Genomic DNA, 22,124 nt, shown 5'->3' with positions numbered 1-22,124 from the left:
TCTCCTACATATACAAAAGATGCTAGTGTCTATTTTTTGTTGTTTATTTTGTAAGAAACAGTGACATCAAGACCTCTTGTAGCCTTCTTCTTGGTTCTAGTGCAGCCTGCATGTTAGGATAGAGGCTGAGAAGGCAGTATTAAGCTTCTTGTTCCATGTTTTAATCATGTCCATCATTGTCTGGCAGTGTTGTGGACCCAGCTCTTACTCTAATTTTAACAGCCAGTGAGCATGGATTTCTGGCTGCCAGCTATTATTGATTGCACAGTTTGTTCATAGTTTATCTCTGAGATTTGTGGAGTCAAACAAGAGAATCAAAACGCAGGGGGCATAATTGAGACCTAGCTTCCATTTTCTAGTGGATCTGTATTCTGTGTGTACGGTGGTACTGCTGACAATTTGAGACTTTGCCCCAGGAGTTAATGGACTCATAATATGCAAAAATGACTCCGTGTGTGTGTTTAAAATGGTTAATGTTTTTTCCTATTCATGAGCCTGAGAACACCTATGTTATGTTCCACTCGGAGGATTAGCCCTGGTGTTCCTTTTAGTTACCTCTGTCAGGAACAGCTGGTCCATTATTAACCATGGTGGCCTATTAGCCATTTTTGAGTTAAACACATCCAGAGTCTTACTTTAAAAAAAAAAAATATGCATAACAAATTATACAGTAAAATTTACTTTTTGGTGTACTGTTCTTTGCATTTTTTTTAAACAAGTTTTTAGAGCAGGTTTAGGTTTAAAACAAAATTGAGAGGGAGGTTACAGAGTTTCCTGTATACTCCCTCCCCTCACACATGCACAGGCTCACCCGTTATCAATCTCACTCACCAGAATAGTACAGTTTTACCAAGAGTGAACCTGCATTGACAGACACATCATAATTACCCAGAGTCCATAGTTTACCTTAGGGTTCACTCTTGGTGTCGTACATGTGCTATGGATTTGGACAAATGTATAATGACATATGTCCATCACTATACTATCATACAGAATACTTTTTTTTTTTTTTTTGCGGTACGCGGGCCTCTCAATGTTGTGGCCTCTTCCGTTGCGGAGCACAGGCTCTGAACGCGCAGGCTCAGCGGCCATAGCTCACGGGCCCAGCCGCTCCACGGCATGTGGGATCTTCCCAGACCGGGGCACAAACCCGTGTCCCCTGCATCGGCAGGCGGACTCTCAACCACTGCGCCACCAGGGAAGCCCCAGAATACTTTTACTGCTCAAAAAATCCTCTATGTTTTCCCTGTTTCTCTCTTCCCCACTGCCCACCTCTCTCCCACATCAACCACTGACCTTTTCCTTGTCTCTTACAGTTTTGCCTTTTTCAGAGTGTCATATAGTTGGAATCATAGAGTGTGTAGCCTTTTCAGGTTGGCTTTTTTCACTCAGTCATATACATTTAAGCCTCCTCTGTGTCTGTTTATGACTTGAATGCTCATTTGTTTTAAGCGCCAAATAATATTCAGTTGTCTGGATTTATCACAGTTTATGTATTCATCCACTTGCCTGACTCTTTCCTTCTCTGAAGTATGAGCTGGCTTTTTCAGTTCCCTCTTCTTTCAAGGTCCACATCAAAACTGAACCCAGCCTTCCAGAATCATCTGAATTCTTTCCTTCCTGGTCATGAGCTTTTGGGAGAAGCAGTAAAGCAGTGGGACAATAGTTTGGAAGTTACTGGGATTTTGCCGAAACTCTTTAAAAAAAAAACAAAACAAAAACCTAACACAGCCTTCCAAATTTTATGTTATCTCTTTTTTTCCGTCCTTTTACTTTGATTCTTTTCTGTGGCTTTATTTCAAGAAAGTCTTTTGTAAGGAGCATATATTTAAGGTTTTAAAAAACCTATTCTGACAGTTTTTGTCATTTAACTAGAGAATTTCAGTGTGGTTACGTTTTTAACATAATTACCCGTGTATTTGGCCATCTTATTATTTGTTTTGTATTTGTCCTATCTGTTCTCTTCCCCCTTTCCTTTCTTGTTCATAAAGCATTTTTTTTATTATTCTACTTTTCCTCTTAACTTCTTAGTTACACATTTTTTCTTTACTTTTAACGGATACCCCAGAGGTTACAACACGCCTACTTAAATTATGAGCCATTTTATAAATGTGTACTTTCTACTACTTTTCAGACCACACAGCAGCCTTAAAAGACTTTAATCCTATTTATCCTTCTCTTATATTGTGTTTTTGTTGTCATACGTTTTAACACTACACATTTCTTAAACCTCCCAAAGGCATAATTATTACGGTTTTACACAGTCACGATCCACATAGATTTACCTACTTACTGATATTTTCTATTGTTCTTCATTCCCCATCTCTGCCTGAGAACATTTTTCTTTGGCCTAAAGAATACTTAGTGTAGGTTTCTGGCAATAAACTCTGTTTTTCTTCACCTGGAAAATGCCCACTGACTAAAATAAATTGCATTATTTGCCCTTTGTTTTTTTTTTGTTTTTTTTTTGCGGTACGTGGGCCTCTCACCGTTGTGGCCTCTCCCGTTGCGGAGCACAGGCTCCGGACGCGCAGGCTCAGCGACCATGGCTCACAGGCCCAGCCGCTCCACGGCATGTGGGATCTTCCCGGACCGGGGCACGAACCCGTGTCCCCTGCATCGGCAGGCGGACTCTCAACCACTGCACCACCAGGGAAGCCTCTTGCCCTTTGTTTTTGAAGGTGAGCTGGAAAATAGAACTTAAGCTTGATAGTTATTTTTCTTTCAGTACTTTCTTGCGTGGGTTTAAATTTCCCTTGCTAAATAAATAGCAAAGGAGGGGATGTGATTTTATTTTTAAATCTATATTACATAACGAATTACACGTGCAGTATTATACCAGGGACTTCGGGCAATGCAAAGACAAGGAAGACAGATTCATTGCTGTCGGAGAAACTTACCATTGAAGGGAAGAAACGTATACATATCAATGTTTAATCTAAGGGAGTAAACCCAGGAGGGAGGGAGGAGGGAATTGGTGGATGTACAGTTTATCAACATTAAGGCTCCAAATCGGGATGTCAGTGTGGAGGTGTGTGCCGGGTTAAATTCCTGTCCAGGCAGCATATCACACTGGGGACTCAATGGTCAATTACTTGACCTCTCTGCCTCAGTGTTTTCCTGAGAAAATGGGAGCACCCTTAGTGCCTGTCCTTTGAGTTGTTGTGACATTAGGTCAGTGTGACCCACAGGAAGCTCTTGGTGAATGTTTGCCATGAATCGTTGCAGTTATTCCCAGGCTCTAGAGGCAAGAGAGGTGGAAGAATGTTCCTGAACTAGCTCCAACTCACATGGTGGATCCTTTAAATCCTGAACGCCAAGGGTTGCTCAGTGTCAGGTGGGAAGGGACAGCCAAGTCCAAGACTGCTTGACGGGTAGATGGTTGAGCACGAGGGTTGCCATTTGCATTCAGTGCCCAAGAACTGGAAATTCTAGTAGTTATAGATATTTATTCCTTACTTCCTGAGTGAGCGTTCCTAGGCTGGCAGGGATGTTTGCTGTAGTGAAGAAACAAAGGTGATGGTAGATGTATGTAGACAGGTCTGCTCTCAAGGGCTGTCAGAAAAAGGACATGAAATTGAGCAACTGGATTTCTAGGTTTCCTTACTTTCCTTTGTTTTCTTTTTTGGCGGGGGGGACTTTGTGTATTCAAATAGGCTTACCCAGTGCTGTCATTTTCTTTTCTTTTTCCCCTCACCTTGGACTTGTTTTTTTCTCTCTAGGAAACCTTGGGCAAATGATTTCTCTGACTCAGAGTTTTCTATTTAAAATGGGAATTCAAGTGCTTTTCAGAGTTAAATCAGATAATGGCTTGTTGAACTGTGGGATGTAAAAAAAATGAGGTAATGAAAGTGATGCCTACTGGCTAGGTTCGGAAGTCGTGGTGATTTGAATTTTCCAGCATTCCTTTATAGTTTCATTTTGAGAAAGGGAGGCAAAAGGAATTTTAGGTATACTTAAAAATGATAAACAACAAGGTCCTACTGTATAGCACAGGGAACTATATTCAATATCCTGTAATAAGCCATAATGGAAAAGAATATGAGAAAGAATATATCTACGTATAACTGAATCACTTTGCTGTACACCAGAAACTAACACAACATTGTAAATCAACTACACTTCCATAAAAAGAAATGATCATATTAAAAACAACCACAGTCATTTAAAATAATATAAAGTGTTACTTTAGCTTCCTGCTTTGACCAGAGATTCATAAATGAAAAGAGTTGGTGTTGGTCAGGCAGGGGGTTTGGATAGCTCATCCCCCCTGCCCTCCTTCCATAGGATTAGCTAGATTAAAACTACACTGTAATGTACCAACCAGTGGCTCTGAAGCCAGTATTGTTGTGGTTAACTTCTATGTAGTAGAATGATTCTTTGTTAGAGATTCTTAATCCTTTCCAGAAACCACATAGGAAACCTACATCCCAGGGACAGAGTTTTTTCTCTTTCTCTCTCTCCCTCTCTCTCTCTCTGTCTCTCTCTCTCAACTATAGTGGACTCTGTGTTGGAGATTGAGTGGTTTTGCTCTGTATAATCAACAGGGAGAATCTACCAGTGAGGTGAGCACTGGTCATTCTATTTGCAAGGACGGTACCACTGCTTTTGCTGCAAAGGGAACTATGTGATTTTTTTTTTTTTTTCTCTTACCAGCTGCAGGATGCAGCTGTCCTTATCTACAGTGTGACTGAGACCAGCTCTTTTCAGAAATTTAATATAGCGAGGGTGAGTGGAGGCAAATACCAGCTGTACCTTTAGCTGTTGACTTTTTGGCTTTTCAAATCTGTCTTTAACTTGCCAGTTGATCATCTCCTAGAAAACAGGGATTATTGTCCTAAGGCCTTAAGATGTTAGCTAAACTCACGTGTGTCGAGCCCCTGACTTCTGCTGTGTGACCACTGCGTGGAAGGTCATTTCAGGTCAAGTTACTTAATTTTGCAGGGTGTGACTGTGGGCTCTGGGGAACTTGTGAGGTGGTGAGAAGGGGACATTGTAAAGGCATTGCTGACACACAGTGGGCCCAAGTACATTGAGTGATGCTTGTGTTTAAGGTGGTTATTGTGTACAAAGGAGCCATGTCTATGAATAAGCCTTTTGACTTTTAATGACATTTCAGGCCATTCTACTTGTTATCATACTCCAAGGTTTCATTCAGTTAGTCAACAATCTTTTGTCGAGCACCAGCTGTGTTCCTGGTACTATGTAAAGAAGAAAGGTGTGTGCCTTTCAATAGCTCACTCACTGAGATGGAGACGTGCAAATAATGACAATTCAGTGGGATAAGCAAATGTATAATAGAAGTGTGCACGAGGAATTGTAAGATAGCATCAGAAGGCAGGGTTATGCGACCCACCAAAATATACCTAGAAAATAAGAACAGATATACATATATATATATATATATATATCCTTTTTTTTTTGGACACAATATGCGGCATGCAAGATCTTAGTTCCCTGACCAGGGATCGAACCTGGGCCCACATCAGTGAAAGCACCAAGTCCTAACCACTGGACCGCCAGGGAATTCCCTACTTCTTGAATTTGTAGCCATCTTGTAAGCATCTGGTGAGATAGAGTGTACATAGTAGAGGTAATGATTGTAGATGTCCAGTCCTGCACTTGACATCTACTAGGGGGGCTCAGTAAATCTTAGCTACTGTTTTCCATGTTGGAATTTGAATTCTACACTCCCCTTTTTTGACTCAAGAGCAATACCACTCTACTTTCTGTAAAAGGAGATTAAGGAGAAAGGGGACCAGTGTTTGCTGAGTATCTATTGTGTCCCAAACACATTGGGTGCTTTGCATCTGCTTTTATCTAGCAAGCTTCATGGCCCTGTGAGATATAGGTCAATATTAGAATTAAGATATATTTCTGTATTTCGTTGAATGCCATGGCAACCATGTATGCACCGTTATTATAGGTACCACTAAGAAAGCAATAAAAACGTTGCTAATTATAGTTGTTAGATACATCCCTATTTCAGAGATGTTAAAATGTGAAAAGAAGTATCCCACCATAGAATTAATGAAATATGGTAGTTGAGCTTGAAGAGTACAGGTTATAGGGGGAAAAGTCTGGGAAACAGATTCTTGGGATCTTGGGATTGATATACCCTCCCTCCCCAACACACACAGACTTACACATGCTTTTTGTTTTTTTTAGTAGCCTTTAAAAATGAGATAGTTTAACACAAGCAATTTATTTAGCATTCGTTAATGGAACACCCATTTTGTTTCAAGCCCTGTACCAGGCACCAGATATACTAAATGAAAACACACACTATATACATTGGAATACTACTCAGCCATAAAAAAGAACAAATTTTTGCCATTTGCAGCAACATGGATAGACTTGGAGAGCATTATGCTTAGCGAAATAAGTTAGACAGAGAAAGACAAATACTGTATGATGTCACTTATATGTGGAATCTAAAAAATACAACAAACTAGTGAATATAACAAAAAAGAAGCAACTCACAGATATAGAGAACAAACTAGTCGTTACCCACATGAAAGGATGCTTAACGTCACTAATCATTAGAGAAATGCAAATCAAAATTACAATGAGGTATCACCTCACACCAGTCAGAATGGCCATCATCAAAAAATGTACAAACAGTAAATGCTAGAGAGGGTGTGGAGAAAAGGGAACCCTCTTGCGCTGCTGGTGGGAATGTAAATTGATACAGCCACTATGGAGAACAGTATGGAGGTTCCTTAAAAAACTAAAAATAGAATTACCATACGACCCAGCAATCCCACTACTGGGCATATACCCTGAGAAAACCATAATTCAGAAAGAGTCATGTACCACAATGTTCATTGCAGCTCTATTTACAATAGCCAAGACGTGGAAGAAACCTAAGTGTCCATTGACAGATGAATGGAAAAGAAGATGTGGCACATATATACAGTGGAATGTTATTTTTTTATTTTTAATTTTTTTACCTTGCTCAAATAAGAAAAATTCAAATTGAAACCTACACTGAAATACAACTTTAACCTTTTAGACTGGCAAAGAGGGAAAGGTATGACACCATTCTTGTACTGTGAAGGGAATAAGGAAAGAGGAACAGCATCCATTGCCAATGGGTGTGTACATCAGCCCTGCCCCTTCAGAGGGCCATCTGGTATCATCTACCTAAGGACATGTCCATTGACCACGGACATTCCACTCTTAGGAATACATTCTACATATATTCTTTTTTTAAAATTTATTTTATTTATTTATATTTTTGGCTACGTTGGATCTTCGTTGCTGCACGCGGGCTTTCTCTAGTTGCAGCGAGCGGGGGCTGTTCTTCGTTGCGGTGCTTGGGCTTCTCATTGCAGTGGCTTCTCTTGTTGTGGAGCACGGGCTCTAGTCATGCGAGCTCAGTAGTTGTGGCTTGAGGGCTCTAGAGCCCAGGCTCAGTAGTTGTGGCGCACAGGCTTAGTTGCTCCACGGCATGGGGGATCTTCCCGGACCAGGGATCGAACCCATGTCCCCTGCATTGGCAGGCGGATTCTTAACCACTGCGCCACCAGGGAAGCCCTACATATATTCTTTTTTAAAAAAAATTATTTTATTGAAGTATAGCTGATTTACAATGTTGTGTTAATTTCTACTGTACAGCAAAGTAATTCAATTATACATATATATATACACACATTATTTTTCATATTCTTTTTCATTATGGTTTATCACAGGATATGGAATACAGTTCTCTGTGCTATACAGTAGAACCTTGTTGTTTATCCATTCTCTATATAATAGCTTGCATCTGCTAATTCCAAACTCCCAATCCATCCCTTCCTGACCCCATCCTACATATATCCTTATATACATCCCACATATGTGCAGAGTGATGCAAGTATAAGTATTCATTGTAGTATCTCTCATTAATAACAAAAGAGTGGAAGCAACACAAATGCGCTTCAATAGAAAACTGGTTATGTAGGCTATGGAACATCTACACCGTGTAACAGTATGCACTTATCAAAAACAATGAGTCAGCTCTTTATGTGCTAACCTCAAGAAGGGTTTTTAAACAAAAACGGGCAAGGTACAGGACAGTGTGTATGTATACCTTGCCACCATATTGTAAAAAAAAATTGTAAAACATGAAAGAGAAGGTCTGGAATAGGGTGGAGAATATATGTACCTACCAATTGGTATAAGTATAGACAATGTCTGGAAGAATACATGGGGAATTGGTAACAGTTAATACTGCGGGGTGGGTATGGAGAAGCTAAAGTCAGGGTTTAGTGAGGGGGAAGTATTTTCAGGGTCCCCTTTTGTACCTGTGGCATTGTGTACCATGTATAGTCTAATTCTAATGGCATGAATTCAGTTAACGATTTTATTAAACAACACTAATTTAATCAAATTTGGGACGTTCAGAAAACTTGAGTCACAAAGGTTGGCTTGACCCTTCTTATTTCAAGGTCATGCATTTCCTATGAAATTATTTTCTGTCCTCCATACTTTTCTAAAAAACATTCTAAAGGCTTTATTTAGCACCAGGTAGACTATTTCATTATAACAGTTGCTAACTTCAAGATAGCCATTAAAATAATTTACTGGCAGCTACTGAAGGCACCTTGGAGCAGTATCTCAGCCTGGGGCTGGGTGGATAAATACTGTTAAGATTAATGTACCCCAAATAAAGGGTCAAAGCTACTGTACAGTAAGTGTCTGTACATAGCTTAAGTACACAGGTGCCTTGCAAACTTGAAATGCACAAGACCTCCTTTTATATAGTTGGATACTTCTATCTTGTCTTAAGTCAAGCTTATGATTCTTGCAACCTTTTTTCATGATTAGAATTGTCCAAAGGCTTTTTTGTGGGAAAGGTTTCCTAATAGGTCTCATTGAGTGAAGTTTACGAAAACCCGAGGCATTTCCAACAGCAAGATCTCCTCCTATAATGATGGGGACCCCTGACTTACTCTCCTCACTTCCTTTTTTGAGAAAGCTAGTCGGTGAGTCAGCTCAGGGCTGCAGCATTACGGTTGATGTCAGCAGCCTGGACTGCTTGGCAGACACATGTGCCAGCAGCTGGTGGCCACGCCCTCCTCTCCTCCCTCCGGAGCCAGCTGGTTCTTACCAGTTTTGGCAGCTTTGCACAGCACTGCTTGTGGCTTCCTGTGGCTGCCCCCTCGCCCAACCGTGCACCCAGTCCTGTTAAGTTCTCTTGCTAGGCAAGGATTGGCCACCAACCACACCTTGGCTTAAACGTGGGTGGATTTGAAATGAACTGTTAGACATGATCAGAATTAGCAGATGACATATAAACACAAGACTCTGACAACTGCCTTGATTGGGGCTTGAGATACTTAAAGGAGAAACCAGCCATGGCCAGCTCGCCTGGACTAATGTTTAAATGGAATCTTAAGTAAGGTTGCAGTTGAAACAAAATTCTTTAATTATCCTGTGCTTGGACAGATGTAGGGGGCGTGTGGGGTGTCTTTTAAAATAATTCCCCAGTGGTTTGGGCAGTTTTTGGTCACGTGAATCCTGTGAGCTTCCTGAGGGTGGGTGACTTTGTTCTGCAGGTGCTTGCAGCTTACCTGGGCAGTGCATAGCTCAGTGTGCACTCAGCTCTGTTGCCTCTGTGGTCTAGCACAGGGGTTCCCAGGGAAGCTGAACAGGGCATCTTGGCATTGTACTCCTGTTCCTGCTTCCATCCTGTGACCTCCAGTGAACCCAGGGAGATCTAGACAGCATAATGCTGCAGTGTCCGCTTGCCAGCTGATGATTTACGTTTAAGCATTAGCACTGTTCCCTACTTATGCAATGGAAGCCCCTCTGTGCTTCCCTTTCCTATGTTCTGGGCTGGGCCGGAGAAGAAAGAAGGAAGGTCAACAAAAGACTAAATAATCAGAAGCCTAGGAAAAGTTTGGGGAATTTCTGTCTTCAGGTTATTTGGCCCTTAGCCCTTCTTTTTTATTTATTTATTGTCCTAACTTTTAAAAATAAGACTTAGGAAACAAAGAAAAGTTAAAACACAGTACAACAAACACCCAGAACCTACCACCTAGATTCAACAATTATATTTTGACATCTTTGCTTTATCTATATATGTGTGTATATATTTCCAGTCCATGTTCCTCTTTCTAAGACTTCCGTCCAAATTTCTTATAACTGCTAACCCTTCTTTTAAAGGTTTAGGAATCAGCGTCTTCTCAATTTCCTCTTAATTTTTTTCTTTTTGTTTGCAAAAATTTTTGCTGAGTAAATTTGGGTTATTCTTCTTAAGACCTCTTTCTCTGGGTTGGATTGAACAAGAATTCACACTCGGAAGAATAATTAAAAGTCTGTCCCCTATCAGCTGGAACTTTAAAGAAACCCACCTATTTTCCCCCTTTTCTGTTGGAGGTGGTGTATTTGTTTTATTTTTTTTAGGGAGAAATCATCGTATACAGGTATTCTTTAGTATCTGAACTTAGGAATTGAATAGATTCAGGTACATGTTTTGTGATAGGGCTGGTAGCCATCATTATCTGAACCCTCATGTAGATCTGAAGTCCTGGAACCACATAGCTTTTTGGATGACAAAGCGTTTCTTATCATCCGAATTCCTGTTCTCTCAAGGTAGGAACTACATAGATTCAGATATCAAGAGGTATTGGTATAGCAAGGAGGAAAGTGCTCGTTTTTATCAGAGCCCATCTTACATACCTACATGGACCTATGGGAGGTCATGAAATCTAATTAGATCTTGATTACATGGGCAGCTGGGAGAATGGGGGAAACAAGCTTCAGATAATATCATCCTTAAATAGTTGTAGTCATGTATTTATTTGTGACTGTAATTCCTTTGAGATAAACCTTTAGTGGAAATTGAATTTGTGTTTTTTTAAATAGTCACTGGTCTGTTGGGATCGGAAATATTTTCTAATAGAAAACAGTTATTGGCCACAGTTGAAGTGTCTGGTTATTTACATAGTCTCTCATCTTTATCTATTTTTTAAATTTTAATATCTTTTTTTAAAATTTTATTTATTTATAGCTGTGTTAGGTCTTCGTTTCTGTGCGAGGGCTTTCTCCAGTTGCGGCAAGTGGGGGCCAGTCTCTTCATCGCTGTGCGCGGGGCCCCTCACTATCGCGGCCTCTCTTGTTGCAGAGCACAGGCTCCAGACATGCAGGCTCAGTAATTGTAGCTCACGGGCCTACTTGCTCCGCGGCATGTGGGATCTTCCCAGACTAGGGCTCGAACCCATGTCCCCTGCATTGGCAGGCAGATTCTCAATCACTGCGCCACCAGGGAAGCCCTAAATTTTAATATCTTTATTGGAGTATAATTGCTTTACAATGTTGTGTTAGTTTCTGCTGTACAACAAAGTGAATCAGCTATATATATACATATATCCCCATATCCCCTCCCTCTTGAGCCTCCCTCCCACCCCGCTATCCCACCACCTAGGTGGTCACAAAGCATCGAGCTGATTTCCCTGTGCTATGCAGCAGCTTCCCACTAGCCATCCCTTTTATATTTGGTAGTGTATATATGTCAATGCTACCTTCTCACTTCGTCCCAGCTTCCTCTTGCCCCCACCTGTATCCTCAAGTCCATTCTCTACATCTGCATCTTTATTCCTGCCCTGCCACTAGGTTCATCAGTACCGTTTTTTTAGATTCCATGTATGTGCATTAGCATACAGTATTTGTTTTTCTCTTTCTGACTTACTTCACTCTGTATGACAGACTCTCTAGGTCCATCTACCTCATTACAAATATCTCAATTTTGTTCCATTTTATGGCTGAGTAATATTACATTGTATATATGTGCCCCATATTCTTTATCCATTCGTCTGTCGATGGACATTTAGGTTGCTTCCATGTCCTGTCTATTGTAAATAGAGCTGCAGTGAACACCGTGGTACATGAGTCTTTCTGAATTATGGTTTTCTCAGGGTATATGCCCAGTAGTGGGATTGCTGGGTCATATGGTAGTTCTATTTTTAGATTTTTAAGGAACCTCCATACTATTCTCCATAGTGGCTGTATCAATTTACATTCCCACCAACAGTGCAAGAGCGTTCCCTTTTCTCCACACCCTTTCCAGCATCTGTTGTTTGTAGATTTATTGATGATGGCCATGCTGACCAGTGTGAGGTGTGATACCTCATTGTAGTTTTGATTTGCATTTCTCTAATGAGTAGTGATGTTGAGCATCTTTTCATGTGTTTGTTGGCAATCTGTATATCTTCTTTGGAGAAATGTCTATTTAGGTCTTCCACCCATTTTTGGATTGAGTTGTTTGTTTTTTTGATATTGAGCTGCATGAGCTGCTTGTATATTTTGGAGACTAATCCTTTGTCAGTTGCTTCATTTTCAAATGTTTTCTCCCATTCTGAGGGTTGTCCTTTCGTCTGGTTTATGGTTTCCTTTGCTGTGCAAAAGCTTTTAAGTTTCATTACATAATCTCTCATCTTTATCTCAGGGCAGTCATCCAGCTGGGCTTCAAGATCTGCCATTAAGTTACAGGTCCTTGCAGACCCTGGCTCTGGCCCCTTCACCCTGGCTGATGGACCACGGCAGCCCCTTGTGGTCATGTGATGTCTTTGTATTGAGTTTACAGGGTTTGTCAATTTCTGTAACTGCAGTGGGTCCAGACAGGGAAGTGACATGACTCAGCAAAGAGGATTACTTGGAAACTAGACCCGACCTGATCTTGAGTCCTGGCTTCTGTGATCTTGGGCAGGTTACTTAAACCTCTTAAATACAGTTTTCTCATCTGTAAAATGGAGCTAATAAGAGCTACCTTAACATCAAATGGATTCCATATATTTCATGCTGAGTTGTTTAGCAGAGTATTGATGATGGCTTATTTTTTAAAGTCCCTTTTTGTTTACTGGATCTGAGTAACAAGCTGGTCAACTCAGATGGAATAGCAATTAGTTTACATTGAATTTAGCAAATGGGTTTTCGAAAACCATCATTAAAGTGACAGAAGTTTTCACAAATGTAACATGAGAATTCTTCCTTCTTTCTAAGTGTTGGATGATGAGGTCTGGAGGGAAAGTTCAGTAGGAAGGTGATTTTTAATTGTAAGGAGCTTTCTTCTTGAGTCTATCAGACATATCTGGCTACAGAGGGGAGAGAAAAGGATCTTGTGGAATCTGATTGGGTGATGCCAGGAACCAAGGGGTTAAGTTGAACCATTTTAGCAGATTGGCAAGGGGCATCAGGGCTGGGTAATTAAGGCTTCATTTCAGGGGATCACTGATGCATCAAAGTTGTTAATTAGTTTTATGAAAACAAATTGTGCAACCACAGGGAGATTGTAATTGGATAGTAATTGAAAATAACTCAGTGGTAAACCTTAGTTGAGGAACCAGTGGAAGTAAGTTGGAAGGAGAAAGGGAGTTGGGGTCTGTAGGTGGGGAGGGGGGAGAATGAAAGAGCCATAGTGAGACAAACAATAAGACAATTTGAAGAGAGATGACCTAGAGTAACCTTTTTCTTATAGAAATGAGGAAACAGATCTGAAAAGGGGTGCGATTTTTCTAAGACCACACAGCTAGTGAGTGGTAGATTTCCTTTCTTCCTTTGCCATGATGTTCCAGGATTGTCATGACTTTGACTTTTAGGAGTTGACTATGAAGATCATGAAACACGCTGAAAAGAAGGCTTCTGGGGCTGGAGTCTTCCACCCCTGCCTGTTTGCAGAGTATCCTCAGGAGTGCTGCTCCATCATAGGAGAGAAGCAAAGTAGTCTCAAACTCTTGTTTCACTTATATACCACCCTCGCCATGACAATGGCTTCAGCATCCATGGCTCCACCATCCCCAGGGCTGGAGAAACATTTCAGCCTTCCACAGTGTGTCATCCTCGGAAAGGCCAGTCAACAGGGAAGTGTGTTTTGTTTGATGTTAAAAGAGGAGAGTTATTTTATTTTATTTTAACTTTTTATTTTATATTGGAGTATAGTTGATTTATGATGTTGTGTTAGTTTCAGGTATACAACAAAGTCATTCAGTTATACATCTACATACATCCATTGTTTTTCAGATCCTTTTCCCATACAGGTTATTACAGAATATTGAGTAGAGTTTCCTGTGCTATATGGTAGGTCCTTGTGATTATCTGTTTTATCTATAGTAGTGTATATTTGTTAAGAGGAGAGTTATTTATTTATTTATTTATTTTTTTGCGGTACGCAGGCCTCTCACTGTTGTGGCCTCTCCTGTCGCGGAGCACAGGCTCCGGACTCGCAGGCTCAGTGGCCATGGCTCACGGGCCCAGCCGCTCTGCGGCATGTGGGATCTTCCCGGACCGGGGCACGAACCTGAGTCCCCTGCATCGGCAGGCAGACTCTCAACCACTGCGCCACCAGGGAAGCCCAAGAGGAGAGTTATTTTTGAGGTTCAGTTTCAAGTTGTGATTTGATTGTGCACCCAGAGCGGGCATGTCAGTTTGGGGAGCTGGTTGAGGGAGGAGTGGACGGTTGCAAGGACACAGCTGGAAATGGCTCTTTCCAATGCAAACCCAGGACAAGTTATATCATTGTTCTCACCGATACTGCTCAAACCTCTGTAGCTCAGAGGCATTCAAGCCCACGAATTTTAATCAATAGCTTGTTTACCTAATCCGTTTGGATGGTTCCTCATACTCAGTGGTTCTGGGAATCCGAAAGGAAAATAGTCAGGTCAGCAGTGGAGTTTCAGGTATGACTCAGCTGTCCAGTAAGGTGAACCACTTATCTCTCTTTTCTTATCAGCTTAGACCAATAAATACAGTATCTGGAAGGACAAAGTGTATTTGTATGGAAACTAATCAGGACGACATTTGGGGCTCATTTGGCCAAAATAAATTTCACGGTCTTGAAGTTCATACAATAGACTCGTACTGATTTGGGTTACTTAGGGAGCTCTCCCCTCATGATCCCTGCCTTCTCCCCCTTTTTGGTCTGTCTTACTGTCTCACCCTGATTTCTCAAATGAGTCTTCTCAGTTAGCACGGTTACAACATGGCTATAGAGCAAAAAGAACTCTACTTTTCAAGTTTCTCCAAAGGGACTTCAAATATCTGGTGGATCCATTGCCTTCACTGGCCAAGTTTTCCCTGAGGCCTTTCTTTTAAGTCTTAATATTTGCATCACCACAATAAGTTGGGGGGAGGAGTGTTGCCCTTTTGTGCCTGTGAATGCTTACAAAAAGTAAAGAGAGGAGCTCAGCCAAGTAGATGATTTTCCACCTGTCCTGTTCCTTGGCTACCAATATAAATAAGAGCTGTTGCAGCCACATTGTCCAGTTACCAGAGGGAAAATATACTTATCAGTGGTGACTGCTTTTAAAAATAACATTTATTGTTTTTCTAATTATAAAAGTTAATATGGCCCTGTAGAGAATTTGGGAAGCTTAAAGGAGAAAAAGGAATACATTAATTTACTCAGGATCTCTTTTGTGACTATTTGGATAAGTGTATGTTCAAATCTTTTCCAAGAGGATACAACCCGCTTCTGTGGACATCTAGCTTTCTTGTTTAGAGCATTTGCCTTCTTTTTTAGTATCTGAATCTTATTATAAGTGCTCTTTATTTGCCATAAACTCAATACTGAACCATGAACTTTCTGAACTAAGAAAATAAAGAATTAATTTATTCCACACACCCTGAGGCTTCAATTTCTTATTAGAGAAGTCACAGGTAACACAATGCTTGAGTTGCAGTGCTGCAAAAGAATTTTGATGGATATTGTCAATAGTAAGGTAAAGGGAGGAAAGAAGGAAGTTTCTAGGGGCAAATTTTTTTTTTCCTGCTAGGAAAAAAATGCCAGTAACTTTAGAGGAATCTGGAATGCAGCCAGCTACTGTGTATCCTGTACATAGTGACAGATATCTATACTTGGTAGAGGAATAGATTTTCTAGAAAGATGCTTGTCAAATGGTCTCTGGCTTTAGCTGTGGTTCTGAGCTCCATCGTGGAGCTGCTAAAACCATTCCTAGCAGCATTTTCCCATTCACTTGACTCACTGTTAATGATTGGACAGCACCAATTCAGCATTCTGCCTTCGAAATCATGTTAGAAGTCATGTACTTAATTTCCACTGATAATATCCTTTGGCAAAATTGGGGGGGGATATTAAATATTGAAAGTTTTGAACTGAGTTCAGGAAATAGGTGGGTGGATTTCTTAGGCTGTTGGCATGTGGTTTGTGGGCAGGAATTCCTTTTCTTAAGCAAGAACAGTGCACTATATTGACTGGCCGGGTCATCCAATGTACTGTCCCTGAGAACCAGAGTGTAAACAAGTGTTCTTTGTCTAATTGAGTGAATAAAAAACATGTTTTGGCATGAGTGGCCGTGTGCATTTTCAGGGAGGAGGGGCATATGCATGCCAGGGCCTAATGAATTCAAATCTTAAAAGCGTATCCATAAAACTTGTCTGTGGATCAGAAGGGGGCTGGTGGGAATGCGTGATATCTAAGCCTTAAGACTGCACTGGAAGCAGAAGCAGGATGTGGGTGGTTGTACAAGGGAAAAATGCTGTTGGAACATTAGAGTTGCCGTGTCAGAGGCCTTCGGAATCTGCACAGTTGCAAGAATTTCTCAGGCCGTAAGGCTTGTAAAAGAGGCAGTTGTGCTTTGCTTTGTGCGTTTTACAACTGGAGAACGTCATCCTTTGAAACAAGGGGCAATGTCTTCCTGATTGAGGAACTTGAAAATGTTTCTCTTGACAAGTGGGAGTCGAGTCATGAGGTTTCTAATGAGCAGTGATTAACAGCTCCGGGAAGAGTGCACATCACTGTCTGCACCCGGCCCCATGTCGTCTGGCCACCTGGCTCCCAGATTTCCCTCTGTGCCAGAAGAACCAATAAAAATATAAGTCAACTGACTAGGAGGTGCCACCAGTGTCTGCCAGATTTCTAGGGTACGGTGTCAAATGACAGGGGCAACTAGAGATGTCCAGCTGGCCTGAGTTGAGCACTGACTTTCTCCCTGGGTTTGTGTGCCCTCTCTGGGCCGTAGTCATTTCACCTGCAAAATGGGGTGATACCACTCATCACTTACTCTCATCTCCACTGTGCACCCTGGTACAAGCCATGATTACACGTCACCTGCCCACTCACTGTAGCAGCATCCTAACTAGTCTTCCTGTGTTGATTCTTACCGCCCTAAAATCCAGCCTCCATGCACCAGCCAGAGCGGTCATGATGCTCACTGTCTCCATCTGAAACCATCTTGTTTGCTTGCTTTCTTGTTATCTTCTCTCTGATCCCTGCCCTGGAATACAAGTTTCACGGTCTCCCCTACATCCTGAAGAGCCTATCCACTGGCTCCAGCGGGGTGGTTCTCCCTCTCTCCTTCCAGCCGCTCTTGCTCTGGTGTTCTCCTGTTCTCATTTTGTTCAAGCAGTTTTATTTACTTCCTGAGCTAGTTTGAAATGGGAATCAGGAAACGGAGAGTTTAGTTTTAGTTCTGCCACTTCCTGGCTGGGTGCCCTAAAGACAGTCACTTACCTTCTCTGGGCCTGTTTCCTTACTTGTAAAAGAGAGGGTGTATTTGTTTGCAAGGGCTGCCATAATAAACTACCACAGACTGGGAAGCTTAAACATCAGAAGTGTATTTTCTCACAATTCTGGAGACTAGAAGTTTGAGATAAAGGTGTCAGCAGGGTTGATTCTCCTGGGCGTGTCAAAGATGGCCATCTTCTCCCTGTGTCTTCAACATGGCTTCCCTTCTGTGTGTCTGTGTCCTAATCTATTCTTATAAGGACATCAGTCATATTGGAGGAAGGCCCAGGTGTACCTTAATTACATCTTTAAAGGCCCTATCTCCAAATATAGTCATGTTCTGAGGTACAAGGAGTTATGAGTTCAACATACAAATTTTGGGGGCACAGAATTCATCCCGAAACAGAGGGGAATATGCTGCATAATATCTAAGACCATTTCCAGCAGTACGAAATTATATTTTTGTTGGAGATCTTCCTCCTCACTTTCTTGCCCAAGTTTCACTCCTATGAGGTAACAGCTTGGTGCATATGCTTCCTAATTTTTAATGTTCATACATATCCTCTCGTGCATTTTGAAGGGCGTGTGTGTGTGTGTGTGTGTGTGTGTGTGTGTGTGTATCTAGCAATAATATAAGTTATGGACTGTCCAAATGGGAGAATTTATCCACAAAATACTAAATGGGACCAAAAAAAAAAAAAAGCATCCAAGAAGGGCTTTTAATTTCATTTTTTTCTTTAATTTTTTTAATTTAAAAATTATTTCTATCTTTATTTTTTATTTTATTTTTTAAAAAATTGAAGTATAGTTAATTTAGAATCTTGTGTTAGTTTCTGATGTAGAGCAAAGTGATGCAGTTATCCACATATATGTATATTCTTTTTCAGATGCTTTCCATTTAGTTTCTATAATTTTTTTTTTTTTTTTTTTTTTTTTTTTGTGGCTGCATTGGGTCTTTGTTGCTGCGTGCAGGCTTTCTCTAGTTGCGACAAGCCGGGGCTACTCTGTGTTGCAGTGCACGGGCTTCTCATTGCGGCAGCTTCTCTTGTTGCAGAGCACGGGCTCTAGGCACGCGGGCTCAGTAGTTGTGGCTCGTGGGCTCTAGAGCGCAAGCTCAGTAGTTGTGGTACATGGGCTTAGTTGCTCCGCGGCATGTGGGATCTTCCTGGACCAGGGCTCGAACCCGGCTCCCTGCATTGGCAGGCGGATTCTTAACCACTGCGCCACCAGGGAAGTCCCAGTTTCTATAATTTTTGAAGTATATAATTCAAAATTGTTTGTTTCTTTCCACAGCTGGAAACTGACAAGCTGGCTCTCCCGAGGAGCCCCAGCCCGCTTAGCACGAGCCCGGTCGCCAGCCCCAACCCGAAACTTGAGAATTCCACGCTTCTGACGGTGGAGCCCTCCCCGCTGGATAAGAACAAGGGCTTCTTCGTGGACGAGTCCGAGCCCCTCCTTCGCTGTGACTCCACGTCCAGCGGCTCCTCGGCGCTGAGCAGGACCGGATCCTTTATAACCAAAGGTACGGATGGCTCAGACCCACATTCATTCTTTAGCCTCCCCTCAAATAGCCCGTGGCATCTCTCCCTCCATCAGTTCCCCATTCCAGTAGGGGCTGGGTCATCTAAATGACCTGCCCTGTACTCCGAGGTGAGGCCTGCGCAAAATGACATCATTAGCTAGTCGGGACCTGCCTAGAAAATCTTTACAGCCCCGACTCTCTGGCCGGGAGCCTGTGTCCAGGAGTATCGGTCACCCTTGATCCTCATGATGCTATCGAGTGTGTGTTTCGGGGAAGGTCCGATAACGTGTAGTCTGGCAGGTTTTTTTTGTGTGTGTGTGCAAATTATTTACTAGGCTTGCAGAATCCAGGGATTTAAAGTATAACTTATCTTGAGAGTCTGGAGTAGAGGTTTTAGTGACTGAAATTAAATTTCGCTCTGTTAAGCTTGGCTGCAAATGACAATGTTTTAAACATCATGGGTTGGTACTTCGGTAGATAATTTGCCACTTGCAGTTTTGAATAGCAGGGTAGGGAATTAGCATGTACACTATACTGATGACAGGTTTTTGTTAGAAATTTCCTAGTTTGGGTAACACCGGTTATATTTTACCAAAAGGGTTATACTTTATGTTGTTTTTTATATCTTTATAAAATAATTCTATTTTACATATTTATATTTTATACTTTATATATTCATATATCTCTATACTTATATAAAGATTTATATTTTAGTTTATAATTTATGTTACATATTATATTTTAGAGAATACGTTTTATAAATGATAATAGAAGTTATAGTTCCTCACTCCATTGTAAGATATGACCCAAGAAGCAATATTTTCTTATTTATGTGCTTTTGCTCTAAGCAGTTTAATTTTAAAATATGACAATGTAATTAGGAAGTCAGATAAGCCGATTATTGACTTGGAATGTTTGAGGGGAAAGGCTGGGCTCATATCTTTGCTTACTAACATGTTACAGATGGGGAAAGTAGTGACGTTTTGTTTTTGTTTTTGTTTTTGTTTTTTTAAAGTTTCTTTAAGTATTTCAGCATTCTCCTGAGTTTCAGGAGAATTTCGGAGACGTCATCTGAGTCTAGGCAAATGTCATGTTCCATCAACAATGCATTCAAGCAGATAAGCAGATCCTTGTCTGATCTCTGTTAGGCACATCTTGTTTGTTATCTTACGTGCAACGTCGGTAAAAACCAATGTGCCTGAGCTTCACTCCCTCACCTTGTGGGGCGGGATGGGGACAGCCTGGGGAGAGGGTCGCTGTCACCTTAGCTCTCCTCCGTCCCCCAGTACAGTCCCGTTACAGCTGTCCCCTCTGCTCTCCTCCCTGCAGAAAAGAAGGACACAGTGCTGCGGCAGGTGCGCCTGGACCCCTGCGACTTGCAGCCTATTTTTGATGACATGCTCCACATCTTGAATCCCGAGGAGCTGCGGGTGATTGAAGAGATTCCTCAGGCCGAGGACAAGCTGGACCGGCTGTTTGAGATCATTGGAGTCAAGAGCCAGGAAGCCAGCCAGACCCTCCTGGACTCTGTTTATAGCCATCTTCCCGACCTGTTGTAGAACACGAGGAATACTGAACTCTGGAAATTACTCAATTTAGTGGCAGGGTGGCGTTTTTATTCTTATTTTTTTTTAATTTTTGTTTTTTGGTGTGTGTGTGTGTGTGCGTGCGCGTGCGTGCGCGTGTGTGTGTTTAACAGAGTATATGGCCAGTGTTTTGAGTTCATTCTTTCTTTCTCTTTAAAAACCCTCCTGGGAAGTTAACATATAAGCCTTTTCAACTGTTTCAGAATATCCACCACTGAAGTTTTTTTAGGTTCCATATTTTCTCTGTTTTGCCTTCGTATGTATTCTCAAAATTGTTCTGTGCACTTTAAATTCACTTAATATATCACAAATACAGTGTGGCTTTTCCCACACACTGGATTATGAGGCTCTTAACTTCTTAAAAGTGTCATAGCATCTTGTGAATGCTATAAGCTGTCTTCATGTCTCAACATTCACATCTGCTTTATTATTATTATTATTACTATTTTATTATTTGCCACTTATGAATTTTCTTAAGGGTTCAAGAAACGTAAGACCCCATTGAGTTACTGTAATGCAATTAGATCCTGAAATCTCTTTTTAACATGCCTTGTTGGATAGTTCATATTTATGGCTGAAACTTGACCACACTGTTGCTGATTGTATGGTTTTCACCTGGACACCGTGTTGAATGCTTGTTTACTTGTGCTCCCCTTACGCTAATCTGCTCTGGGCTGGAGACATGAAATCCTCACAAGCCATCATGACTTGCTATTTGAGTGGCTTGACAACTGGGCCACCAAGGAACTTGAACTTCAACTTTTAGAGATTGAGCTCTTCTGGAACATATTGCTGCACTTTGGAAAGTCACAATTGAAGTGCTGGTGACAAATGGCACCTTTTCCAAAGGGAATTTGTCCAGCTTTGCTTTACAAGATGTCTTGTTTTTTATACACACATAGTCGATAGGTCTGGTCTGCCCTCAAGGCCTTGGTCTCGGTGGGTTTCCTTCATTCAATCACTTTAGTTAAAAATGGCTGCAGCTTTAAGAACTCTTGTCTGATATATTTGCAACTCTGCTCCCATTTATAAACGTGCTCTTTGATGCTTAGTTGCTGAATTCTAATGCAAAGGTGGTCTGGACTCCCTTTGTGTGGGTGGGGTTTGTGGGTAGTGGTGAGGGACTGATATCAGAAAACTGCCTTCAAGTGTACTAATTTATTAATAAATATTAGGTGTTTGTTACTTGAGTAGTTGAGTATATTTAATCCTTGCCTTGTTCGTGTGCTCATGTTATAATTCTTTGATTAGTTTCTTGGAAAAGTGTATTCTAAAAACGTAAGCGTTTCTAATCTGAATCAGGCACATTAGCGAAGGTTTGTGTTTGGAAAAGTACCTAGAGATTCATAGAGAAGGACTTCCAAGCATTGAGGATGAACAAGCATTTCCTAGTTTATTGGGAGTAAATCTGAGGCTCCTGCTTTTGAGATTGTCTCTGCTTTAAGAAATGAGGATTGGGAAGTGGAGAGGTATAAATGCTGACTAGGCTTTGGATTATATTCTTCTTAACTCATTTGCATCTTGGAAATTAATACTCATGGGTGGGTCTATATAAGTTCATGGGCCTGTC

The 22,124-nt window shown here is 41.3% G+C and overlaps 1 protein-coding gene across 2 annotated transcripts in view; it reads left to right on the top strand.

Moving 5' to 3' along the window:
* The window catches only part of TNFRSF21 (TNF receptor superfamily member 21), a 64,113-nt gene extending 42,374 nt beyond the window's left edge, over positions 1-21,739 (top strand). For both annotated transcript variants that reach the window (XM_082639517.1, XM_082639518.1), the window contains 2 exons: positions 18,740-18,968; positions 20,298-21,739. In XM_082639517.1, the coding sequence (XP_082495643.1) occupies positions 18,740-18,968; positions 20,298-20,527 (459 nt within the window). In that variant the 3' untranslated portion in view covers positions 20,528-21,739. The remainder of the gene's footprint in view (positions 1-18,739; positions 18,969-20,297) is intronic.
* The last annotated feature ends 385 nt before the right edge of the window (positions 21,740-22,124 follow it).

The sequence above is a fragment of the Mesoplodon mirus genome (genome assembly GCF_964341445.2).
Source record: "Mesoplodon mirus genome assembly, chromosome: 12".
NCBI lineage: Eukaryota > Metazoa > Chordata > Mammalia > Artiodactyla > Ziphiidae > Mesoplodon > Mesoplodon mirus.
The sequence above is the reverse complement of the archived record's forward strand: the minus strand, read 5'-3'. Positions and strand labels throughout refer to the sequence as shown.